This window comes from Mandrillus leucophaeus, unplaced genomic scaffold (assembly GCF_000951045.1).
Source record: "Mandrillus leucophaeus isolate KB7577 unplaced genomic scaffold, Mleu.le_1.0 Scaffold2057, whole genome shotgun sequence".
NCBI lineage: Eukaryota > Metazoa > Chordata > Mammalia > Primates > Cercopithecidae > Mandrillus > Mandrillus leucophaeus.
The window spans coordinates 64,326-92,170 of NW_012102096.1; the positions used below are offsets into that span (position 1 = coordinate 64,326).

The following is a 27,845-nucleotide window of genomic DNA, read 5'->3' on the forward strand; positions in this document are numbered from 1 at the left end:
TAAATTTATTTTTAAAAAGGAAAGGAAGGAAAAGAGAAAGAGATTACCGTCCTTTTAGAATTAAATACTTACCCTTATTTTCATAGATTCACTTTATCAGAAAGATTTGGCAGAAACTAACACTGGAAATATACTCATGGTTTTCTAATTAACACACGAAAGAATATCCACTAAAAAATTTAAAGATAAACAATATGCCAAAACCAGTTCTAATATGATCAATGAATATGCTATATGTTGTAAAATTGCATGAAACCTGCTTTTTCTTATTTTCCTATTATGACTTAATACAGGAACCATTTTTGAGGCAATTTTACTTGACCACCACCCATCTCCTATTGTGACAAATGATTCAATACCCAGTATCTTCAACCATTTTTTAAATGCTGCAGTATTTAAGACTTACTACCTAGAGGAAGGTGAAAAACATTACATAATTCAACATTTCTGTAACAGCTATTGTACTTGAAAATTAGTAGCCAAATTCTGAAAAACCTGTTCTCTGCTTAAAAAATAAAAAAAAAACCAAAAAACTTCCATAAATCTTTTTCAAAATGGCATCTGAAAAATAAATACCCTCAAGAAGAGACTAATTCACATATGTTCTTAGAGGAAATAGCAGTATACAATATTTTATACATTTCAAAAGGGTATCATATTCTTCTGAGTGTTGCAACAGACTCCAGATCTGCAATCGTGCTGCAGTCATGAATAAACATATTCCTCTGAAGTTCTAAGTATGTGTGGCCATATCAAGGGCATGGAGCATGCATAACAGATTCGAAATGGATTTACATTACCTCCAACCTTAGGGCCACCTGCTGAACCAGGCTTCCTTGCACTGTTGACAGGATTTCCGGATGTTTTAGGTGCAGGAACCTTGAAGGCTGAAGCAGCTGATGACGGCCTATTTCCATCCACTGATTCTTCATCATCGAAGCTTTTATCTGCACAAAGCATTCGAAAAATGTATTTAAGAGAACTAAGCTTTGATCCATTTTCCCTAAAGCTAAAAAATAAAATAAAGCCATATATAAAATCACTACTTTGGTAAGATATATCATATACAATAAAGGTCCTTTGAATAAGCATTTATATATTGGCTAACACCATATAAAATAATCCTCTGTAATTCAAAATCAAAATGCATTATTTTCACACTTCTTACTTATACATATTAAGTCAAAACATAAAACAAAACATTAACTCTAAAGGTAGTAAAAGTATTTTTCATGTTTTTGCTACTCTGCATTTTCTGCCAGCTCCTCCCATAGTGTATCTTCTAGCATGCCCTGCCTTATTCCTTATACCCAGATGCTGCAACTTACAATCACAGATCCGTTTGCAAATCAGTCGCCTCATTCCTCTGAAAGCTCTTAATTTCCCTCACCCTAGGAGGCTCCCAATAGTTCACATGGCCAAATACAGTAAATTCGATACTAATCAAAGATTCTATCAAAAAAAGACAGAAACAACCACAGAACCACCACTGAGGTTTGTGCCGGCATTTTTCTTTCTCTTCCCTGCCCTAGGTGCTGCAACAGCCAATCAGCTACAAGGTGACATCATCTTATGGCAGCTACTGCCAGATGAAAGGTAAAAATTCTCCATGCATCTAAAAAATTCTCTATTAGCTATAATCTTTATTCTATATCAAAATTTCAAAGGCATTCAAAACTAAAGGTTTAGAAATCTATGTTTTTCTTATTTGACATGAAAATATATATAAATAGAAAATAAGGTTTTATGCAATATTCATTCTGCTGGGATGCTTATTGCATCAGTAAAGCATAGACTGCCACAGTGCTCATTACTGTGCATAATTAACTCTGTAATCTTAAAATCTGCTCTTTATTTAAGCCATAGAAACCAAACAAAACAATTTGTTTTCATAAATGATTCTACAAGGCTCCTTTCGGAATATGAATGACCACACTAGTATCATCTACTTATATGCAAATGAAACACCTCCCAGCATCCTCTCTCTCTCTCTCTCTCTCTCACACACACACACACACACACACACACACAGTGTATTCTACTCTCCTGAGAAGATGGTTTTCTCTAGGACCCTGCACAAATCAACCATGACAAACAACATGGGCGAGGCAGAGAAGCAGCTTTACCACACACTTCAGATGAATATGCCAGAATCTTTTCCTTTCAATGGACTTTCTTTACTTAAACAAATACCCAGTCACCTAGAATTAAATAATTCCTATAGAGATACTATTAAATATTTTTAAAGAAAAATAACTATTTTTAATATATAACTATTTAATATAACTATTAAATATATTTTAATGAAAATATGCCAAGAAAGCTGAAGACTTTTATTTATTAAAAGAAAAAAGAATCAAATAGACACTCTAAAGCCACACACTCTATTTCAGAAAGTGTTTTTAAGTAATACAACTTGCCGGAAAAAATTATCTTCTACTCTTAAAAAATTGTTTTTTTAGCATAACACTATTAGGGAATCAGTTTGGATAAATTAATAAGCTTAAAACCTATGCAGTACATAGACTAAAAAACACTAATACAAATCCAAATAAACTTTTTTGCTACTGTTATGTTAAAAAAAATGCAGTTAAGAAAGACAGAGTAGACATACAAATCTACAGAAAGTTAAGCACTGAAACACAGAGTAGCCAGAAGTTCCCATGGAAATAGTATTCTGTTCCTACACACACACACACAAGAATTGAAAAGAGTAAATATGTCCCTACCATTAAAAAAAAATTAACTCTTTTCTCAAACTACTGGGAAATTAATTTTTTAACTTTTTATCAAAATACAGCAAAGCATACAAATCATAAGTATATAGCTAATTAATTTTCACAAAATGATCATGCAGTATAACCAGTATCCAGATCTATAGATTATTACCAGCATCCTGTAAGTGCCCTCAAGACTCCTAAAAGTCTACATTTCCTACCAAAGCTAACTAGTCTTGAATTCTAACACTTGGTTTTGTTCATTTTTGAACATTATATAAAATGAATCATACAATATATATTCTGGTATCTAGCTTCTTTTTACTCAATGTTGGAAGATAATGTTTGGAAGATTCATTTTCATTGCTGATAGTTTTCTACTGTATGAAAGTACCACAATTTATTAATATCCATTCTACTACTGACAGACACGGGCTGTTCCAGTATGAGGTTATGGTAAAATGGTACTACTGAGAGGTAAGCAAACAAACTGAAGTCTAAAGATTTGAGCCTTACTGAGGAAGTAGTAAACATAATAATTTATTTTAGATTATAGTAAGTCAAAGATGCATAGTAATATCTACGGCACCAGTCCTCGAAATGTGGCCCCTATACCAGCAGCAAAATATCACCTGGCAATTTGTTAAAAATGCAAATTCTTGGTCCCCAACCCAACCTACTGAATCAGAAACTCTAGAGATGCAGCCTAGTAATCTGTGTGTCAACAAGCCCTTCTAGTCATTCTGATGCATGATTGAGTTTAAAAATCACTCCCCTAGGGGAGGGGATGGCATTCTTTTTCTATAAAGGACTACACAGCAAATATTTTAGGCTCTGTAAACCATACACATATGGCCTTTCCATGCAACTACTCAATTATGACATTATAGCACCAAAGCAGTTATATACACACAATATGTAAACAAATGGGTGTGGTTGTGTTTCAAGAAAATTTTATACACAAAAACAGGAGGGCAGACGGATTTGATCTGCAAGTAACAGTTTGCCAATCTCTGCTCTAGGCTAACTACTAAAGAAGAGTAAGTAGGCTGGGCGCAGTGGCTCACACCTGTAATCCCAGCACTTTGAGAGGCTGAGGCAGGTGGATCACGAGGTCAGGAGATCGAGACCATCCTGGCTAACACGGTGAAACCCCGTCTCTACTAAAAATACAAAAAATTAGCCAGGCGTGGTGACGGGCACCTGTAGTCCCAGCTACTTGGGAGGCTGAGGCAGGAGAATGGCGTGAACCCGGGAGGCAGAGGTTGCAGTGAGCCTAGATCACGCCACTGCATTCCAGCCTGGGCGACAGAGCGAGGCTCCGTCTCAAAAAAAAAAAAAAAGAAAAGAAAAGAAAAGAAAAGTATACACATAGAAGAAAAAGAAAATAAATTTAAAATATCTGATTAACTGAGAGAGACAAAAAGAAAAATAAAACAAGTGGACATGATAGAAAATAAAATAGTAAATATAAAACCAAGTATATCAGTAATTCTCTTAAATATAAATGAACTAGTACAAATGAAAAACCCAGACTGGATTTTTTTAAAACAGACTGCTTAAATGAGATATATTTTTACTTACAAGGTCGCAAAAAGGTTAGGGAAAGATAGACCAGGGAAAACACAAATCAAAAGAAAGCTGGTGTAGCTACACTAATTTCAAACAAAGCAGCTTGAAAAAGCATTACTAGAGATAGAGATGTTTAACAATGAGAAAGAGGTTATTCCATGGGAAAAAAAAATCAGAACCCTGAATATTTATGTACCCAGTAACACAGCTTCAAATATATAAAACAAAAACTGAACTAAAAAGAAAAATAAATAAATCTATAAACATAGGAAGAAATAAAATTTTACCCACTTCCAATAAGGTTATAGATTTTTTTTACTATTGGCTAAAAGAATCCATAAAACGAATTCATTATCATTAGCCCTAAAACTTAAAATTTGTTAAACATTTGTAAAGGGTTATAAATATTCTGGGCTTAAATTATTTTCTAAATAACTATGAAATATCAAAACAAGTCTCGATTATTTTCTTCCTAGCAGCTATCACTTACTGAAATAACAGACACTGATTTTTATATGTGGATTGGAAGCTTCTTAAGGAGCAGAAACTTTGTCTTGTTTATGCTGCAACCCCATTACCTAGAACAGTCTAGGAATAATCGTCACAGCCAACTAACTCTTCCTGCTGCTTACCTTGTCCCTTAAAGTTTATTCTCAACATGGCATCCTGGGTTGAACAAAGTCATATCACACCACTGTTCAAATCCTCCTGTAACTACATAAAAAGGTCTACCAGAACTCTAAGATCTTAATTGTCACGCAGGTCTCTCCAACCTTATCTCCTACTTCTTTCTCTCTAATCCCCCCGACCAGCCTAGCCTCCCTCTAATGATTCATGGCAGAGCCTTTGCACTTGCTCCTTCTGCCTAGAATGCTTTTTTCATCCACATCCATACTGTTCACTTACCATCTTCATGTCTTTATTTATCTGTTGCCTTCTCAATGAAGTTTTCTCTGGATACTAAAAATCACAAACTTCCCAATACCCTGGTACTCTGATGTATCCCTGCCTGTGTTATTTTTTCCTAGCACTTATCATCTATATATTTTACTTATTTTGCTTATCTGTGTCCTGCTACTGAAATATATGAGCTATAGGATTAAAAACTTTTGTCAGCTTTGCCCCTGTTATATCTTCAACATGTGGAACAATATCTAGAATGGCACACATTTCACAGTATGGAGACTTTCAGTCTCCAGTGAAAGCATTACTAAGTTATTTAAAGCAATATTACAAATGCAAATAATGATACACACTAAATAATGTAAATATTTTATACATAATAAAAGCAATAAATATTTTATAATATAGTAAAAAATACAAGGATAAAACCAGTACAGTGGAGCTAGTTCTATTCTGAAGGCCTTGTGGGGCAAAGGGAACAGAATTCAAAACCCACATTAGATGCAGTGTCTAACAGAGGACTCTTCCCCAAAAAGCTGGTATACCAAACAACTATACCCTCGAGGTTAAAGTAAATCACAAATAAGATCTTAATTTTCCTACGGTCAATTCCTTTCAAGCTCTTCTTGAAAGAGAATAACAGAGAAGTGAATCAAATAGAGTGATTCATTAAGGTCAACTGCTTGGGCGGTCCAGATACTCAAGACCTTAAACTCTGTGGGCTCAGACAGGTAGTACTTCCAACCAACAGCCAAACAAAATGCAAACTTTCCCTGGGAAGTGTCCAACCAACAGCCAAACAAAATGCAAACTTTCCCTGGGAAGTGTCTGGCCTCAAATTATTCCCACAAATAATTTCCCAAAAGGCACCAGGTACAACAGGAATCAAGAAATCATGAGCCAAGAACAATATAAAAAGAAAGACAATAAGAAAAGACCCACTTAAAATCCTAGAGTTATCGGACATGGACTATGCAATAACTAAGCAAACTTGACTTTGGGAATTGAAAAATTATTAAAAGTGACATAGATTTTTAAAATAACCAAATGCAATTTCTACAAATAAAAATATAGTAACTGAAATTTAAATTCAGTGGGCAGGCATAACAGTAGCTTAGACACAACTCAAAGGATCATTAGTGAATTGAAAGACAAATCAGAAGATATTATTTAGGATACATATAGTAGGTGCTATAATACTGAATAAACAAAAGAAGAATCAAACACAAAAAGCAAACTACAAATTATGATTATGTTGACACTTTTGTTCTTGCTCCAAAGTTTCAAAAAGAGAGTGGTATGGTTGGGTGCAGAAACTGAACAAGATAAGCATATTAAAATATATTGAAGGATAGAAATTATTAAAGTGAGCAGGCTGCAGTGGTTTTCTATATAATGGAGATGGGAAAGAAGGAAAGAAAATGGAGAAAAGGAAGAAATAGAGAAGGAAGAGATGGAAATGAAGGAGGAAGAGATGGAAATGGAGGAGGCAGGAGAGGGAGAAGAGATGAAATACAGGAGGAGGAAATGGAGAACAATGGAAGAGATGGAGGGGAAGAGGAGGTGGATGGAGGGGAAGAGGAGGTGGATGGAGGAAGCGATTAAAAATAGAGCAGGAAAAAGAGGAGGAAGAGACTGAAGGAAAGAAGGAGTAGAAGAAGGGAGAAGGGGAGAAGGAAAAAGAAGACCAAGTTAAGATAAGGTTTTACCTTTTGTTGCCTCAAGTAACACTTGGAAACTGTCCCCAGCAAGCACTGAAACACTATAGGCCCACAATGACGTATCTGCATGCCTGAAAGTCAAAAAGCTCTGAAAATCCAGCTTTTGTCTTTTAAACTCATTTGGTAGCATAAAACTGATCTGAACTCAGCTTATGACAAAACATGATGTGAACTGACATGAAGCTATTTATGTGTATTCTACTCAGTATGAACTCACATACATTTAATGGCAAAAACATGGCTGGGCGTGGTGGCTCACGTCTGTAATCCCAGCACTTTGGGAGGCCAAGGTGGGTGGATCATTTGAAGCCAGCAGTTTGAGACCAGCCTGGCCAACATGGCGAAACTTCATCTCTACAAAAAACACAAAAATTAGCCAGTTGTGGTGGTGCATGCCTGTAATCCCAGCTACCTGGGAGGCTGAGGCAGGAGAATCCTTTGAACCCAGGAGGCAGAGGCTGCAGTGAGCCAAGATCGCGCCACTGCACTTCAGCCTGGGCAACAGAGTGAGATCCTGTCTCAAAAAAAAAAAAAAAAAAAAAAAACCCAAAAAACATTAATGTGCTTGATTATAGGGTACTGCCCCAAGCCCAGCAGAAACAGTTACATAATGCACGGGGTATGACCTTGTTAATTTTCTAAAATCTAATACATTCCGAATTCCAAAACACAAGTGGACCCCAAGGTTTCAGATAAGGGTCTGTGAATTTATATTAATCATGCCTTGTCCCTTTTTTTCTTTTTCTCACTTCAGGAAAGCCATGTATTGAAATGGCTTTCTAAACTTTCCACCTCACTTTTTTTTTTTTTTTTTTTTTTTTTTTGAGACAGAGTTTTGTTATTATCACCCAGGCTGGAGTGCAATGGTGTGATCTTGGCTCACTGCAACCTCTGCCTCCCAGATTCAAGCGATTCTACTGCTTCAGCCTTCTAAGTAGCTGGGATTACAGGCATGCACCACCACACCCAGCTAATTCTGTCTTTTTAGTAGAGATGGGGTTTTACCATGTTGGCCAGGCTGGTTTCAAACTCCTGACCTCAGATGATCTGCCCGCCTTGGCCTCCCAAAGTGCTGGGATTACAGGCATGAGCCACCACGCTCGGCCTCCACTTCACTTTTATGGGTACATGTATTCCAAAACCCGAAACTTCTGCTTCTCAAATTCATATAAAAGATGAAAAACTGCTCCATTTTACATGGCAAATAAAAGAGCAAGCCAAAATTTATACCACATCTCATAGAAAAAAAAAATACATCTTGTGTGAATTTTCTTCAGCGAAACAAACAGTTCAGTAAGAAGAACCCCCAACACCATGAATTTTCATGCATAAAATATGCTCCGATTCACATTAAGTAGTTTCTTATACCAAAGTTCCTCTTTTCCCTTGAAGTTGTATCCTTCCTTATTCTAATTAAAACAATGAACAACAAGATGTGGGATTTCTAAACTGTTTTATACTCTTGCATATCCAGCAGTGACTATGGTTATATCTAACAGCTAAATTACAAACTGAGATTAGGAAACAACAATCCCTATAAACTATTATACCACAGATGCCTCGGAAAACTCAAATTTCAGCTGTCTACACTTTCCACACTGTGCTTTTGCAATGGGAAGCTCTCCTTGGCTTTTCTCTAATCTCACAGGTACCTCAAGCTAAGTATCTTCTGCTGGCTGTTCTTTCTCTACCCAACAATTAAATGTTGAATATTCTCCTTTTCTCCAGACTACACACTCTCTAAATGACCTCATTTATTCTCAATGGTTTTAAATACCTTCTATATGCTGACAGCTCTCAAATGTTTGTCTCTAGCCTAGACCATCTCTGAGTTTCAGACCTATACATCCAATTGCCTACTAGATATCCACCCCCATGGGTATCTCCAAGTCACTCTAATTTCATATAGATACGTAACACCAACATCATCCAAAACTGATCTCCCCAAGTCCTCCCCAATCCCAGTAAATAACGTCACCATCTATTCAGCTGCTCAAGCTCATAATGTTGTAACCCACCTCAAGTTTTCCTTTGACCCACAGAGATCATCTACCAACAGTTCTCGTGCCTAAATCCACCTATTTCTCTTTACCTCTGCTGCCACTCCTAATCTAAGGCCACACCAGTATTGTCTTTGCCTATATTACTACCACAGTCTATTAACTGGTCTCCTTGCTTCTATTTTTGACTTCCTTCCAAATCACAAAGTAGACAATATAATCCTCTAAAAAAGCAATTGGGATCAATGCCTGCCAAAATCACTAAATGAAAGGCTGAGGGGGAACTGTATAAAGGATGGATCAGGCTGGTAACACCTAAACTCACAGTTCAATATTAGCATCACAAAGAAAGACAATCAGACAGTGTATGCCTTCTGACAGAAATCCAAAATATCACACATGAAACTTGATTCTGATGATCAAGTCATTAGAAAAATTTTCAATTTTGAGGAAATACAGGAGATAAACATTAAAAAGCAGAAATATAAAAGCACCATACAACACAATAAAAAAATCTAGTGTGCAGGAAGACTATTTAACACATTTTTTTTCTTCAATAAATAAATGGTGGCCGGGTGCGGTGGCTCAAGCCTGTAATCCCAGCACTTTGGGAGGCCGAGATGGGCGGATCACGAGGTCAGGAGATCGAGACCATGCTGGCTAACACGGTGAAACCCTGTCTCTACTAAAAAAATACAAAAAATTAGCCGGGCGAGGTGGCGGGCGCCTGTAGTCCCAGCTACTCGGGAGGCTGAGGCAGGAGAATGGCGTGAACCCAGGAGGCGGAGCTTGCAGTGAGCTGAGATCTGGCCACTGCACTCCAGCCTGGGCGACAGAGCGAGACTCCGTCTCAAATAAAACAAATAAATAAATAAATGGCAAGAGGAGAAAAAAGTGAGATAAATCCTATAGATGAATAGAGCCTTAAGAGGTACCTCAACCAATTGCAATGGTAAACCTTCTTCAAACACTGATTCAAAACAAACTGTAAAAAGATGTTTATAAAACAATTGAGAAAATGTGAACATATTATTTGACACTAAGGGTTAAACTTTTAGGTGTGACAAAGGTATTGTAACTGTCTTTCTAAAAGACACTTTATTTGATATACATGATGAGTACCATGTGCACATACACACACATCTCAGTCCAGCAGAATACTACGGCTGGGAAAAGATAGGGTAGGGATATAGATGAATAAATACTAGTCATGTATTGATAATTTCTTGAAACTGGATGATGAGTAGTAATGGAAGTTCATTATAATACTCTCTATTTCTGGGTATGTTTGAAATGCTTCATTAAAAAATTATAATAATTTTAATCACTTTACTCCCTTGTTTAAAATCCTGCAGTGGAATCCCAATAAAATAACTCAAAAAGGTAAAGAAAATGAGATGAAGGTGGAATATGTGAAATCAGCATCTAAAAGATCACAATGAATTCTTAAAAGATGCAAATAAAAAGAATGCACATTCCTTTTGCTCTGAACTATCAAAAAAAAAAAAAAGAAAAAAAAAAAGAACGAACAGCTACTGAAGAATAACACCATTAACACCACAGTAAAGCCACAACTTGTGATTCTCAGAAGCTAAAATAACAGAGAAGTGACTATTTCTAAGCCAGAAAGTACAGGGATGAGCACAAGGAGCAACGGAAAATCTATGGAATGGTTTTATTAAACTCTTTCTCATTCCCGATTCAGGGAGCACAACATTTTACACACAAATGTGCACATGTGTGCACACACACACAGGATTTTGTGGAAATGGAACCATGGAAAAAGGAAAAAGCAAGTTCTTAGACACATTTAAACTTTTGTTTGTCAAAGTTAAAATTTAATAGAAGGATTGGGTAAGAAAGTCAAGGATATCTTCCAGAATATAGGATAAGAGAAAGACATAAAACTGGAAAGTGAAGACAAAACATAAAAGACAGAAGATCAACCCAGAAAGTTCAATATCTGAATAATAGATAAGAAAAGACTAAACTAATAAAGGGGAAAACTTACGAAAAAATAATAGGAGAAAGCTTCCCACAGCTAAAGAAAATCACAAGCTTTCAGAAGTAAAAGAATCAAATAGTAAAAATTTAAAACATCTTCAATTTAAACTAAAATGAAAAACTTTAGTAAAATTATTAGAAATTGAAAATTCAAGCACTTTAAAAATAAGACAATTGGCTATATTGTAATATTCACATGAAGATGCAGTATTCTCAGTAGCACAACCTTAGTTAACTATTTATTTATAAGAAAGTCAGTTCTATACAAAGCGGAATAGAGGCCAAGATATTTGATAAAGTATCTTGAAATTTCTAGGTAGATATAACTGACTAGTTAAAAATATATTTGAAGACTTTTGCCCTTTTATTTAAATGGGGTCCTTTAAAAATTCAAGACTTTGAATAGTCCAATGAAGTAAAGAGACAATCACAATTTAAACCATTATTTGGTATTAATGAAATTAAATAACACATGCCATAATGGCCATAATATCAAACTAAATAACAAATGAGGCTCAGAATAAGGTTTACTTAGAACCTTTACAAAATTTAGTCATTTCAAGTACTTAAATTTTCAAGACAGTTTAGAGTATTGCAGCTGTAAGAACATCAATTGTACTATTCTATATGTACAAAGAAAATATGTAAACCTTTTCTTGAAGATTCAAGTTTATTAGCAACACCAGGTTTGAGGATATGTTACTATTGGTGCCCAACCCCCTGGATCCAAGGGGTTAAATGAGACTGCCTTAGAAGGATACTATTTATTCAAAGGTAAAGTATATGCACTTAGATGCCCTTAACACAGACCTAAAACACAGGATGGTTGTACAACACCTTCAATAGCTACAGCAGGAAGGTACTATAGGGTGGCTTTATTTTAGTCATTGTCTATTTTCAATCTTAGTGCCTGCTACTTACTGCCTGTATTACTGCTAATGCCCAGTCTTCTGTCCCTTGTAATTTACTTTTTCACCTTACAGACTTCTTTTCCCTCTATCAGTGTTCCTACAAGAAAAGTTAGCCTTCCTGCCAGTAAGTCAAATGGTTGCTTTGTCATTAATTTAAATTATCCAGTCCTAGTGTATCACAAAGAATATTCAACAGCATAGAAGAGAGATCTATTTAGTATTAATTTCTTGTTATTGTCCTATAAACAACTGTAGATCAAGTTATATATATATACACACACACACACCAAGTTATATATATGTGTGTGTGTGTATATATATACACCAAGCTATAGATATGTATACAAATCAAGTTATATGTGTGTGTGTGTGTGTATATATATAGACACCAAGTTATATATTAGTTCGATGCAGTCCCAGAAGGCTGGTCTCTAGAAAGTCATGGTTATATCATTGCTTGTACATACATTTTTAAAAACTCATTTTTGGAATAATAGATTGTGTTGAAATGTTAAAAGTTTAGAAACAATCTATTTACAACAAAACCTTACTTCTTTCCAGCCACTCTGCAGCATAACAACAAAAGGCCAAATTCCTCTTGCCTGCTTTTTGAGGCAGACTGCAGGGCTCAGCACCACATAATAATCCTACAGGTTTTTAACTCTATCTGGTTTGACTGACCAGAGCTACTGCATGATTATATGACTGCTTGGTTTAATACTCATGGGTAAGGGTGAGGACAACTAAATTGAAAAGCCCCCCAAACCCGCCCCCTATTCTTAAGTGAAAGCCATTATAGTGCTTCACGAATCCAAGTTTGCCTAGAAATAAAACTGCTAATGAAATCTTTCACATGGTCTTGAAGTTAAGCTTACATCACATATTCAATAGATAATAGATTAATAACTGGAATATATAAAAAGCAAGTATAAACAAACAACAACCAAAAAGTTGGCTACGATGCTGAAAGGCATCTACCGAAAAGGAAATATAAATAACCAAACATATGAAGATGATCAATCTTATCAGAAAGCACAGATGTTTATACAGGGCGAGATATTTTTCAACCATCTGACAGGCAAATTTTAATAATAACCAGAACTGAAAAGAATGTAGGACAGCAGGCACTACTGGTGGGAGTGTATGTGTGGCTTTAGCCTCTTTTGGAGCAAATTGGCTATACCTAACACAATTCTAAAATGAATGAAAACTTTGATTCAGAAATTCCACGTCCAGACTATTTTAAGAAATATATATGTGTGTGTGTATACACAAACACATGTGGTTTGTACAAAGGTGCTTATTTCAGAACCATTTAGAAAAATTATATATAGTAAATAAATTTCCATAGAAGACAAAATGGTTATAATATGTCCATACTATAGAATATTACGAACCGTTTAAAAAAATGATGCAGAATAACACAATGGTATTTTTTAAAAAGCTCCATCCTATACTGAGTAAACACAGCAAATGGCAAAATTACATTCAGAATGGTATCATTTATGTAAACACAGTCAAAGCAAAACCATATACTTTGATAATATGTACATAAAACAGGTAGAAAAAGACATGCTCCATATTAATTAAAGTGTTCTCCTCTGTTTATACCTGGGATCAGGTCTTGAAGGTGGTTTTGAGGGGATTTTTGCTTTATTTTCATTGTTTGAATTTTGAAAGGGCAATGACATTGTATATTAAGTTCATAATTAAAATAAACAAAAAACATCAGGTAGGGGCACTATAATCCATTTGTTTTATATGTTCCTGTTTTATGTTTACATGACTCTGGTATAGTGTATGTGCATTGGATGTGACAAAGACTAATATGCAGGAGTATATATCAAACTGTTAAGAACTATATAAATTCCAAGATAGCCTATTACTATATACATATCTTTATTGTTTAAATTTTTTATAAAGGTATACATTTTTATAGAAGAGAATTAGCTGAAATGTTATCCTCTCATCTTCGTCAGAGGTTACTTTTTAAAAAAATAATCAATATATTCCTAAACAGTCCAAATGTTATGTATTATCTAAAAAAAGAAAAACAAAGTAAACATAAAACTATAACCATTGAACCTAAAATGTTTAAGAAAGAAAACAAAATCTGGATATGGCCTACACCAAATGCAACATTTAGAGTTATCTACAAATTAGGTTTTTTTTTTTTAAAAAAAGGGAGAAACTTGGCAATGCCTTTAAGTATATGAGAACTTATTTGTTAATCCTGCTTTTGTCTTAAAAATTGATAGTTGAAAAACTGTTTTCTCATTTATTTCCATAAGATCATATAAAATGGTTACATAAATTCTTTGAATAAATCATGACGATCTGCCAAACCAAATTTTCTATCAGATTTCCATTTAAATGTACATTAATAGTTTAAATGACTGTCTACCAATGCCATCATTTTGATACACTTGTATCCTATCCCTCATAGCCCCTAGGGGAATTACTTTTTAGAAGAGTTCACTACATACATAGTCAAAGAAGGCTGAAACCACTAAGAGTTAAAACCTCCAGATAAGGACCAGTCTTCCTTAAGAACCTAGCAAAAAAACACTCAAAACATTTTTGAGGAACCTCAGATTTCCCTTCATACATATCTGTGATGTTGATGTGATTATAAAGTATACCTCTAGCCCTCATAACAGAAAAAGGTGTAACGGAAAAAGAAAAAAAGCTCAAGTATTAAGTGTTATAATGGAAAACACCAAATGCACATTTGGGACCCTAGATTTGGTTCTGGTTTGCTTTCTGTGCCTGGATCTGGGACATATTGTCTCAGCAGGTCTCAGTTTCCCAATCTGTAAGATGGAAATACCAAAATACTCTGAACACTTCATAGAGTTGTTCATACCTGAGGAGTTAATATATATCAAGTATACAAAAGTGCTTTGGAGAACTATTAGGCATTATAGAAATAATGTGTTTTTAAAATTATTCTTACCAAACTGAAACACTGGCAAAAATCTATTTTTAATCAAATTACACCTTGTGCATCTTAAAAGGTTAAATATTTTCTAGAAAAGTGTTTACTAGGGACACTGACAATTAACAATCATATGAATTAAAATAATGCCCATAGCAAGCCATTTTGCTTCCTTAAATATTTTACTTCCACATAATTCTACTTGTATCAAATATAACAGGAAGGATATCAAGCTAGCTAGTCAAATCCTCCTGCCAAAATCTGTCATTCCTCCAAAGGCAGTGTTCTTCCTCTAAGCTTCTGCACATATTCCACGCTTCTTCGAATATCCCTTCGTATCTACCACCAAGACTGAAGCTTGCTTGGGTTACAAGGTAAATTGTCACCTTATACTTGCCGGATCCCACACAGATACATCAAGTAAAAAAAGATGTCAAATGACATGCACACACATGCATAAATGCACACACAAGTGTACACACACACACAAACACACAAGTGTCCTTCATTCTTTAGGGAGAAATGTATTTCTTACACAGCAAATGCTCGTCACCTTAAAAGGAAGTGTATAACACAAGCAAAAGAAGAAAAATAAATCTTACTCACCATCTCCCATAGCCATTAGATGGTCCAGGGAGCTCTCTCAAATCAAGAGGTCAAATAGCACAGCAAATAAGTACAGCTCAGTGCCTGCGCCACTGGGCTCGGCCTGCAGCCTGCAGACACCCGGAGCACTGTGTGACCCAGGCCTCGCTGCAGCTCTGCACCGCAATAGCCAACAGCTGCTACTCCACTTCAAAATAAAAGTCTGGGGTCTTGCTGAAAACCCTCGTTTATTTAGCAGAGCCTAGAAGGACTTGATTAAGATTATTCTTTAGCTGCACATATGCTGTTGGATACAGGTTATGATGTTTCTCCTTGTACTGGCTGCCTGAAATTTAATCTAAGAAAAGCTCTGAGAGCCAATAAATGCCATCCCGCTGGGGGACTTTTAATGCAATCATCAAAACACAAGGCATGTGTTCAGCAATCATTTTCTGCTTCCCTAAAGATATCCATGTAATCAGTAGCAATCACATGATCTGATGGATTAACTGATTTGCGCCTTTTTAAAAAGGTTTTCATCCTTTTGTCATTACCTTTTAATATTTACAACAGAAGACAGCTAGAAGTGCACAAACAGGAATAGCCCAGTTTCCATGATTAACTGCTCTCATTATGCAGGAAGCATTTCTGGCTGCCGTAAACAAATCACGTCAAAGGCAGCCCATCAAAGGCTGCTCTGTGTGCGGACAGCAGGGCCACACGGAACAAAGCTTGCTTCTGGTGGAGACAGAACCTAGCCAATGCGCAGCTGCAGGGGCGCAGAGCACCCTCTATCCAAGCTGCAGAACCATCAGCACATTGTCAAGCTCTGAAGGAAGGTCCTGGAGCTCATGGTCACAAACAGATACATTTTAAAAATCAACCAAAGAAAAGAGCTGCTTTGCTTTTCACTAAAGGGTATGTTATAAAAACATACAAAACTAGATTCGAAGTTATCTTATTGACTCATAGAAGCCAAATATTAAGGTAATTTCAAAGCCTCATTTCCAGGCTTTATTTTATTGCCAGCCTCCAAGAACAATTCTTTTCCTAGCAACTGTTTCAAACAGAGAAGCCAGAAAATACTTTACAAGGACTGCATGGCCAAGACTGTATTAGGTCCTACACACACACTCGACAAATAATAATTATGCATAGTTTTTTTCACGGTGAAAGAGAAAAGGATTTGCAATTACAGTCACCAACACTGTTAGTGTTTACATCCTTGGTTTGTGCAGGAGACTGTCTGGAAAGCTCCATAACGACACCACAGTCTGCCATAATCGCAGGGGACCTCCAACTTTCAGTCTTTTCTTTCCTACAGGGCTGGTGTTCCCTCCTTCTAGTCACAATCTGACAGATTTTAAGTCCGGTTTTCTTCTAATAGCAGAGCTAATTATACTGCACTTAGGGACTCTGCCTAACTTTTAAATGACAAGTTGAGTTCAAAAAACCATCAAATACTCTATAGCTCACTTATGACTGTTCGGATGACAACTGTTAGCTATAAAAAAGTTGTAGCACCTTTACAACAAATCCTTTGGCTTCTTGTATTTAGTAAAATGATTTTTTTCATCATAAAACACTCTAAATCAATATGCTGTAAGATGTGTGATGTTTCATTATTATGGTTTCAGGCAAAGACACACCAAAAAATTTTGTTTACCATAATAGTTTCTGGTCACAGAATATCAAGTGGAACAAATTTGAACTGCGTGCCATGTTTGGACCCAAAATAATTTATTTTGCATAAATAACACCAAGTGAGGGAGAGAAAAGGTAGTATCTTCAACAGCTCTTTGTGTGCATGAACTATTTCCACAAGATTTCATGCTGAGCTTTTACTCTCTCCTAAAATGTTTTCTGTTTCTATCACTTTATTTACAGTTTTAGTTTTAGTGTGTAATAAAAATGAATCAACAAAGGCCTGAAAATTTTGTGGGGAAAAATTGTGCAGAAATAAAGAAGAAGTTGAATTAAACTCCATGATATTACTTTACGTACAACTTCCCTTCAAATTGTTACTTATAAAAATTTGTTTTCAGTATTCAATTGATATATTTTTCTACCTGGGAAAACAACTCAAGTATCACGGGCTGGGATAAAACACACCATAATTTTTCTCATCAATACTGGTGAAAGTAATTTTTTCATCTAATGGTCTTTCACTTGGCACAGGGTATTTATGAATAATTTAAACTCATTAAACAAGGCGTAGTTATATTTTCTCCATTACCAACTGTAACCACATTGTATATACTTGTTTATGATCTATCTCTATCACTAGATTACAGGTTCCTTAAGGGGAGAAATTTCATTATCTTCTTCCTGTTGTGACATGATCTAATTTACATTTTAAGAAGATCCCTATGATTTCTCAGTAGCAAATGGATTCCTGGGGGCAAACATGGAACAGAAGTCTACAGTAGTAGTCCAGGCAAAAGCTAAAGGAGATTTAGAGAGGATATTAGCAGTGGAGATAGAAAAAATAAGCAAATTTGGAATATGTTAGTATTTCAGAAGTAGAAATGTTTGATCAGTTAGAATAGGAAATCAAGTCAGGTTTCTAGCTTGAGCTGACGATGGTGCCACTGACTAAAATGGCTAAGACTGGAGAAGGAACAGATCTGAGGCGCAAGAAAAGATAACAGGTTTCATTTTTGGACATAGTAAGTTGACATGCCTATTAGGCAGCCAAATGGGAATGTCATCAAGGCCACAGGCTACTAAGTCTAGACCTAACCCAAAGGAGAGATGAATGATGGCTGGAACTACATATTGGGAATCATTAGCAAAGAGTTATCATGTAAAGCCTTTGGGCCGGGTTGGATCACTAAGAAAGAGAATAAAAACAGGGAAGAGGAGGCCTGGGCCCTGGGATTTTCCAACATGATAAATAGGTTTCCTTCTTCTCGCATCTTCTTGTTAAATAATTCATTAAGGAATTTTTCAATAACAGCATATTATCATCAAAAACATTATGACCAATATAGACTTTAACTTTCACATTTGACCATAGTTGCAATATTCAGACTGTAATTGTCAATGCAAACAATCTTTGAAGTCTTCTTCAAAAAAAAATAAACGCCAGAGACTAACTCTGAACCTCCCTGTTTATGGAGTGATAAACAATAGAAAAAGGAATGGGAACTAAAGAATAAGAAACAAAAAAGCTCTATTTTGAAGGTAACAGAAATAATGTCACAAAATACAAGAATAACAGTGCTTTTGAAATAAACCACACCCAAACAATGAATACCTCAGATTTTAAAAGTATTCTACTTTTTTTTCCTTAGAGTTGTAACTACTTAGTCTGAAATACACAAACGATCATGTTATGAAAACACACAAGTTCAAGGATCTTGTCTAATCTCTTCCTACTGTTTCTGGTTTCTTTAGAAATTGACAGAGGTAACTGCTAGAAAAATAAGGAGAAGGTACTTAAAACACTTTCTATTCAGAGAAGTGAAGTGAGAATCTTCTGGCATTCAAGGTGAGGACTGGTAGCACTGAAGTCAATTTATGCTTCTGGAACTAAGTTTAGATGTGGGTAAACACATTCTTTCTAACACTCACTTACTCCTTCTGACTTCCTGTAACACATCCTCAGTCTTGGTTTAACCCAAAGAACAGTAACTAAATTTTGTGAGTAACTAGTTTTCCTATTATTTGACTATAAATTCACACACCAAATTTTTACTTCAACATCATTTATATTACTAAATTAACCACACTCTCTTTAATATGAAACTACTAGGTGGAAAAACAACCTATATTATCTTTGGAAACAGAATACATTTGTTACATATATGGCTAATTAATATTTAAAGTCTCAAGTGTAAGCAAATGCTACCCAACAAAGCTAAACATAATTTATCAACTTTACAAAAAGGAGAGGAACCACAAAAATCAAGTCAATACTAGATATTAACTCCAAACGTCCCTGAATTCCAACATGGTCTCATTCTACTTAAGAAGCCCAAGATGATTATGCTAGTGAAGTTCCTGTGTATGAGTCTCTTGATCAGTATCATCCCAGATAGTCTATATACAGAACCCATCAACCCCACAATTTCTGTTAAAGACAACTAAATAAAACAATTATTCCAGGTCTAAAAACACATTTTATGCATAGAAAATGGAGGGCACGAAGGTCATACCTCGACCCAGAAGACACAAAAAATAAGGCAGTATCACCAAAAAAAACAAAAAAGAACAGTATCATTTTACACAACTGACCCACTATTAAATTTTCACTCACTCCAAAAGAATCAGAGGATGGATAATTGTCAGCAGGATGTAAATATTTTGTTATTATATCTCAACTAAGTTTTCAGGCCACAAAATCAACTCTTTTGAATCAGTCATATACATTTTAGTGCCTAAAACTTTGCTAAATAGTCTTAGAAATATTTGAGAGCTTAATTACTCTTACCTTTGCAGACACTCAAAATCATACCGCCTGAACTTTGCACTTCATCAAATTTGGCAAATATCATTTCTAATCTGGGAATAAAGAATAAATTGTGTTTGTTTGATTTTTTTTTTTAACATATAGATAAAATAGAAACAATTTCTTTCACCATTCCCTTAGAAAAAACAATTGTAGGAATTCAGCTAGTTTTCTATACAACTCTCTTTCACAATTAAATCACTGAAAAAAGACACAAAACCCATCTCTCTTCAGTTGAAAGAAGTCAAATATAGCTAGGACTACATATTTGCAGGTATGTTTGTGAAAAGACAATTTTTACACAAAGCAGTTTCTCATGCTTCATCATAAAATCAATTCTCCAAATCCATCAAAAATATTCTAGTTTCAACCTCATAATCAGTCTACTCAGTCACCAAGACATCTTTTAAAGGCACATAAAAATCATGCCAAAGTAACTTAAGGCAAACAAAAACAACAAAATATCAAATATCAAAAACTAAAGAGATGGCTAATATCACTGATAATCCAATGCTTTCCCTGTTTCACATGACTATTTTCATACAACACCAATTCCACTGGTGCTTCTAATTTTATATTCAGGATAATTACTTTCTGCACTTCTGCTATCACTTTTCTTAGTTAAAAATGTGTTTATTACAAAAGTGATGTACATTCATTATAAAAGAAAATTAGGAAATATAAACAGGAACAAAGAAAAAAACCACATTTCTATCATTCACAGAATATATTAACTGTATCCTTTCTGATACTTTTATATTCATATACAAATTTCCTTCAGAGTGAAATGGGATAACACTGATAGCCCTTTTTTTTTTGTTTGCTTTTCTTTCCCTTTCCAATATATTGTGCTATGACTCATTCTTAAATTTGTGACTTAGAGAACTGGGGAAGGGAGGAGGGTCACTGTCATATTGCCTTTAGTTGCCAAATGTTCTTCACTGACTTACCCATATATATCTGTCACAATTTCATTTCCTAAAACCTTACTTAAGCCTTGGTCCTCATTGTGGTCATTTCTTACCAGTAAATTAAAGATACAGGTACTTTTTGAAATAAATCATTGGCTTATTTCAGTAAGGACTAACTAAAAAATTTTTTTAGTTGAAATCTCCTCTAAGAATTCATTATAATAGAATTTCTAAACCTTAACATCACCTCCTACTTCCAGTAAATTCAACAAATACAACTATTTACATATCTGAAAGCATTTCACTTCAAAGACACAGGTCTCTTTATCCTACAGAGTAGTATATTCTGGAGGGTTGGACAGACACCAAGCAGGTTGCCCACACACAATAGGTGGACATGAGATAGAAGGAAGCATTGGAATTGGAGGCTGGAACCTCAGAAAGGAGGCCGGGCATGGTGGCTCATGCCTATAATCCCAGCACTTTGGGAAGCCAACCAGGGCAGATCACCTGAGCTCAGGAGTTCAAGACTAGCCTGGCCAACATGGCAAATCACACATCCCTAGTAAAAATACAAAAATCAGCTGGGTGTGGTGGCACATATCTACAGTACCAGCTACTAGGGAGGCTGAGGCACAAGAATCACTTGAACCTGGGAGACGCAAGTTGCAGTGAGCCAAGATCCTGACACTGCAAACTCCAGCCTGGGTGATGGAGTGAGATTTTGTCTCAGAAAAAAAAAAAAAAAAAAGGAAAGAAAGGAGAGGATTTCGGAGCGCTGTCTGAGAAAAAGCAGAACAAGACATGAAGGGGCATAACATTTGGCTATAGAATAGAAGAACAGGAGTAGAAAATTTAGGACAGAAAGCTGAGAAGTGGGCTGGCAAGGAATTAAGGTAAGGCAGGTAATACATGGAGACAGGAATCTAGATGTAAGCAGTTTTAGTGGAAGAGGGGTCAAATGAAATAGTAGGCAAATATAGTAAGAATGTGGGAGAGAGGAGGGGAGGGGAAAGGAAGAAGGGGTCAGAGGAGAAGGTATCACCCAAAGGTCTTTTGGGACTGGGTTGGGCTAAGATAGACACAGAGAGGAGATGATTACCTCACAGCATTAACCTTGCTGCCAGTTCTTCAGTTACTCTATACACTCTTCCTATGACTGTTGTACTCTCCTCAGTCACTCTTTCCTTCTAATGCTTCTCACTTTACCAACTTTCAAGTAAAATTAACATCTGACTTTTGTTTATTTATTAAAAATATTTTAGTCACCTGTTCAAAACTTTATAAAGGATAAGTTCATAACTTATCTTTAAAGCAAACAAAACAACAAACACAGTATAATTTTCTACGTGGCCCTCACAGAATCCCTCCAACCCCATCATTAAACTCTATACACTTATTTTAGAAAAACAAACGCATTTATAATAGATGATTATTGTACATATAATTTGGTGAAAAAAGGAAGAAACAAACAATTTAAGAGCAGAACGAACAGTCTAAGATATTTTAAGTAATTCAGGGGAAGAAATTAGGAAATTCAATGGAAGAAAAATACAACAGAGACTGGATTGTCCAAAAGATTATAAACACAATTTAGGAGGCCTACAAAGCTCTAGGAAGGTTCTGACTTAGGATAAGGATAGAGGCCAGTAAAGCATTAGGAGGTTCTGACTCATAGGGTAAGGAGGACAGAATTAGGAAAGTAACTCTAACCGAAGTCCAGACCTAAAAGTTTAGAATAAGAATAATAAATCCCAAGTATAACATGAAAGAGACAATTAGGTATCTCAGACTTTATCTTTTTAAAAAACAGTATTATTGAGATAGAATTCAATACCACAAACTTCACCTCTTTAAAGTGTACAATAAAATGATTTTTAGTATATCTGCAGAGTTGTGCAACCAAATAATCCATTTTAGAACATTTCCATCACCCCAAAAAATAACCACATACCCATTAGCAATCCTTCCCCATTTACCCTGATCTCTCCAGTCCTAGGCAAACACTAATCTACTTCCTTTCCCTAAAGATTATATCTAGCCTATGAGTTGCCATATCTGGCCATTTCATATAAATGGAATTATACAATATGTGGCCTTTTGTGACTAGCTTCTTTCATGAATGTTTTCAAGGTTGATGCATGATGTATCAGTCATCCCTGTTATGACCAAATAATATTCCATTGTATGGATTTACTACATTTTGTTTATCCATTCACCAAGTAATGGACATATGTAGATGTGGGGTATCTCTATTTTTTGGCTATTACAAATAATGTTGTCATGAACACCTGTGTGTAGGTTTTTGTGAGGCATGTTTTCATATCACTTGCATATATGGCTAGGAATGGAATTACTAGGTTATAGATAATTCCATGTTTGACATTTTGAGGAATTACAAACTGTTTCCAAAGTTGCCGCACAACTTTACATTCCCAATAGCAATGTATGAGGGTTCCAATTGCTCTACACCCTCATCAATACTTGTTATTGTCTATCAATTTTTATTTGTCTATCATTGTTTATTTTAGTCATCCTGGGGGTGTATAATAGTTTTGATCTGTATTTTCCTCATGGTTAAATGGTGTTAAACATCTTTTTATGTGCTATTGCCATCTGTATACTCTTTTTGAAGAAATTCAAATATTTTGTCTGTTTTAAAAATTGGGTTATCTGTCCTTTTACTATTGAGTTGTAAAGAGCCCTTTATAATAGTCAAGATACGTGTCTTATATTTGATTTCGGCCAGGTACAATGGCTCATGCCTGTAATCCCAGCACTTTGGGAGGCCGAGGCAGGAGGATCACTTGAGGTCAAAGGTTCAAGACCAGCCTGGTCAACATGGTGAAACGCCATCGGTACTGAAAACACAAAACGTGGCCAGGTATGGTTGTGTGCACCTATAATCCCAGCTACTCAGGAGGCTGAGGTAGGAGAATTGCTTGAAGGGAGCTGGAGGTTGCAGTGAGCCCGAGATCGTGTCACCGCACTCCAGCCTGGGTGACAGAGTGAGACTATCAAAAATAAAAAAATTGATTTGCAAGTATTTACTCCCATAATATGGGTTTTCTTTTACTTTCTTGATGGCATTCCTTGAAGCATAAGTTTTTAATTTTGGTGATATCCAATTTATCTATTTTTTCCATTGGTTGCTTGTGTTTTGGTGTTGTATCTAAGAAACTATTGCCTAGTGCTTTCTAAGAGTTTTATTATTTTGACTCTTACATTTGGTTCTATAATCCATTTTGAGTTAATTTTTGGGTGTGGAGTGAGGAAGAGTTGCAAATTCATTCTTTTGCACGGGGATATCCAGTTTATAAAGCACCATTGTTGAAAAGACCATTCTTTCCTGCCCTATTGAATGGTCTTGGCATCTTTGACAAAAATCAACAGACCAAAAATACAAGTTTACTTCAGTATAGTTCCAATGATCTATATCTAGTGTTATGCTAGGACCATACTATCAGAACTTACCTTTTAAAATATATTTAATAGAAAAAAATTGTTTAATTTTTTATTATTTTTATTATTTTAAAACTATTTGACTTCACCGGGCGCAGTGGTCCACACCTGTAATCCCAGCACTTTGGGAGGCTGAGGCGGGCAAATCACAAGGTCAGGAGTTCGAGACCAGCCTGGCCAACATAATGAAACCCCATCTCTACTAAAAGTACAAAAAATTAGCCAGGTGTTGTGGCAGGGGCCTGTAATCCCAACCACTTGGGAAGCTGAGGCAGGAGAATCGCTTGAACCCAGGAGGCGAAGGCTGCAGTGAGCTGAGATCATGCCATTGCACTCCGGCTCCGGTGACAGTGCGAGACTCCAACTCAAAAAAAAAAAAAAAAAAAACCAAACAACAACAACAAAAAAAACACTATTTGACTTAATGTCTTTATGAACCATACTTAAGTTTAGTTGTTTTAACAAAGAAGAATGGTTCTGATAAAAATTTAAGAGTCGGCAAAAACAAACTTTAACCTTAGCAGGCTATATCAAACAGAAAATTTGGAAACCATAAAGGGAGTTGTATTTGAGAATCAAAACTATCCCTTCTAAAAATTAAAGTTAGAATTCGATCACCATAACAAAAGAATACTTGTTTCAAATGAATGTAATATTCAGTATAAACTCTTGAGAATATATGGTAGTGGAAAAAGGGAAATAGTGGAACAATAGTCTGAAGAAAGGTGTAAACCAAAATTAATCCATGCTTTAACTTACAAAAGTTTAAGAACTGTTTAATATGTGTTGTTATTTTGAGGATTCGAAATACTACCTATAAAATAATGAGGCCATAGGCATCAAGAATAGAAAACACTCTGCGTGTTTGAAAAGCAAAGCTCAGGTACCCACACAGAGTCCTTCTCCATTGCCTACTACCTGCTAAAGAAGCATCACCAGGGAGAATGACACAAGCACAGCATGGAAGAAAGAACAATGGACTGGGTGTCAGGAAGCCATCAACCTCCTACTGACTAGCTGTCGCTGCTCTGGGTCTCAGAGTCTTCATCTGCCAAGTGACTACCGACTTAGAGGAGGGAGGAATGGTAAGAACGGCTAGGGGTAATAAGTCATTGGCCTATTTCAGTAAGAACATTAAAGTATTAGCTACTTGCATATGATAAAACCCCTATGAGGTTAATTCTGATGAGAAGAAACTCAAATAAAGAGTTTCCTCTAACAAGTAACATTACTAACAAAAGATATAAATCAAGAAGAAAGGAAAATTATAGGTCAATGTCATTTTGAGCACAGATGCAAAAATTCTAAGCACATATATGCATACTTAATTTATAACAAAATAAGAAACGAAGAAAGATGTTTTCAAAAAGTAGTGCTGAGTCAAGTGAATATCCACATGAAAAATTTTTTTACTTGAAGTCTTTAATCATTGTATTTGCCAAAAAACAAACAAACACACAAATCCAAGTGGATTATAGATCTAAATGTGAATAAAACTTTCAAGACAATTACATACAACAATGTCTTCATACATTAGGGTAAGCAAAGATTTCATAAACGGGGCACAGAAATTTCTACTCATAAAGAAAATGACTAAGAACTACTTTAAAATTAAGAATTTATGTACATCAAAAGGTATCACCAAGAAAGTACAAAAGCTAGTCACAGAGAGAGAGAAGGTACTTGAAGCATATAGCGCTGACAATGGCTTGTGCACAGAACATATAAAAAAGTTCTACAAATCAAGTTTTTAAAAAGAGAACTCAATTAAAAAAAAAAAAGGGCAAGAGGCCTGAAAAGAACACTACAACAGACATCCAAATGGCTGATAAACAGATTAAATCGTGCTCCTCTCTATTTGTAATCAGAAAAATGCATGTTACGACCACAATGAAACACCACACCCATTAAGAACCTAAAATTAGTAAAAATAAGCCTAACAATACAAAATATTGGTGACTATGTAGAATAATGGAAACTTGCAACAGTACCAGTGAGAATATAAATGGAATACAACCACTCTGGAAAACTATCCATATCAACTAAATGTGAACATCACCTCTGACATAGCAATTCTACTCTAAGATATATTCCAAAAGAATGAATTAGTATGTACACCAAAAAGCATATACGAGAAAGTTATTAGCAGCATACTCATAAAAACCGTAAACGAAAAATAATGCAAATGTCCATCTTCAGTTTTGAATTCATAAAGTATAGTCTATTCATACAATGGAAAACGATAAGGCTATCAAAATGAACAACTGTAGCTGGATCCAACAACCCAACATACACACACACACACACACACACACACACACACACAAAACATAATTTTTAACAGAAAGAAGGCAGACACAAAGAAGTATATGATTCTATTAATATAAAATTCAGAAACAGTCAAAACTAAACTATGGTGTTAGAAGTCAGGATTGTGGTTACTTTTAGGAAGAGAAGAGGTAAACATTTAAAAGGATTTGAAGTGGCTTCTGGGATGTTGTAATGTTCTACTTCATCTGTGTGGTGGATACTTGCATGGACTCACTTTGTTGTAATTCATAGATTTGTATACTAATGATTTGTGCACTTTTCTGTATGGAGTTCCTACTTGAATAAACATTTAAAATATTTTTTTAAAAAGTAATTCCCCCCTCTGATTTCCATATGTAAGAAGCTTGGAAAGTTGCTACTCTGCCCTAACAACAAGTAAAAAGTTAAACAAACTAAAAAATCGACAACTCTTCTAACATTTGTAAGAAAAGGGAGGTCACAGGGCAAACAGCTGCACCAAAAATTAAGAGATGGAGAGATGAAAACAGAGAATCACAACTTACCAGAGCATAACCCATCAGTAGAAACCTCTGTGACTCTGTGAAAACCAGTGTCAGAGTAGGAAAACCTGACCTGTAGTTAACAAATTGCTGGAGGCTCAGAGTGGACAACTCTTGAGAGTCAAAAACTCCAGGGGACCCAGTCATCGTGGTGCAGAGGGAGACCACACTTTTTGAATTTTACCTCCAAGAGTTCAACTTGGTTTTCAGAGTGAGTATCAGTGCAAAATCCTATCATGTTTCCAGCAGGGAGAACCGAAAAAGAACCAATTTGAAATATGTGAGTATTCTGTTCTCCTGAAACTATTTAATTAGACTTAACCTGCTGGGGTTTTATCAGAGCCTAACTGACCTAGGAAAATACCCATCTCCTGCTGCTCTAGTTCTCCAAGTGGAGAAATGGAAATCCCGAACTCCAGTCTACTATACTCTTCCATACCAAAAAAAGGGAAATACATGATTCCCGCCCACTCTAGCTAGCCATCCTGTCCCACGTAAGTGAGGGGAGAGCGGGAAATACTTAAGGAACATTTGTGAAGTTCACAATCCAGAGGCACAGGCTCACTAAAACAGACCTACTCATAGGACTATAGAACACTTCCTCTACCCCATACCTTACCAACACATTACTAAAGGCCTGTTTCAAGTAGTTCCTTTTACCTGTCACATCATGTTCAACTATTAAAAAAAAAAATTACATGGCATTATGAAAGACAAAAAAAAAAAAAAAAAAAACAGAGACCAAGTATCAGAACCAGACCCAGATATGGAAGATATGTTGGAATTACCAGACCAGGAATTTTTTTTAAACTATGATTAATATGCTAAGGGCGCCAA

The 27,845-nt window shown here is 35.6% G+C and overlaps 1 protein-coding gene across 1 annotated transcript in view; it reads right to left on the bottom strand.

The window, feature by feature from the left end:
- LOC105539461 (CLIP-associating protein 2-like) overlaps positions 1–27,845 on the bottom strand; it is a gene marked incomplete at its 3' end in the record, with an annotated part of 134,965 nt that overhangs the window by 63,362 nt on the left and 43,758 nt on the right. The window contains exons 7-8 of the mRNA XM_011979751.1: positions 19,787–19,857; positions 801–947 (exon numbers count right to left, since the gene is read on the bottom strand). Coding sequence (XP_011835141.1) covers positions 801–947; positions 19,787–19,857 — 218 coding nt within the window. The remainder of the gene's footprint in view (positions 1–800; positions 948–19,786; positions 19,858–27,845) is intronic.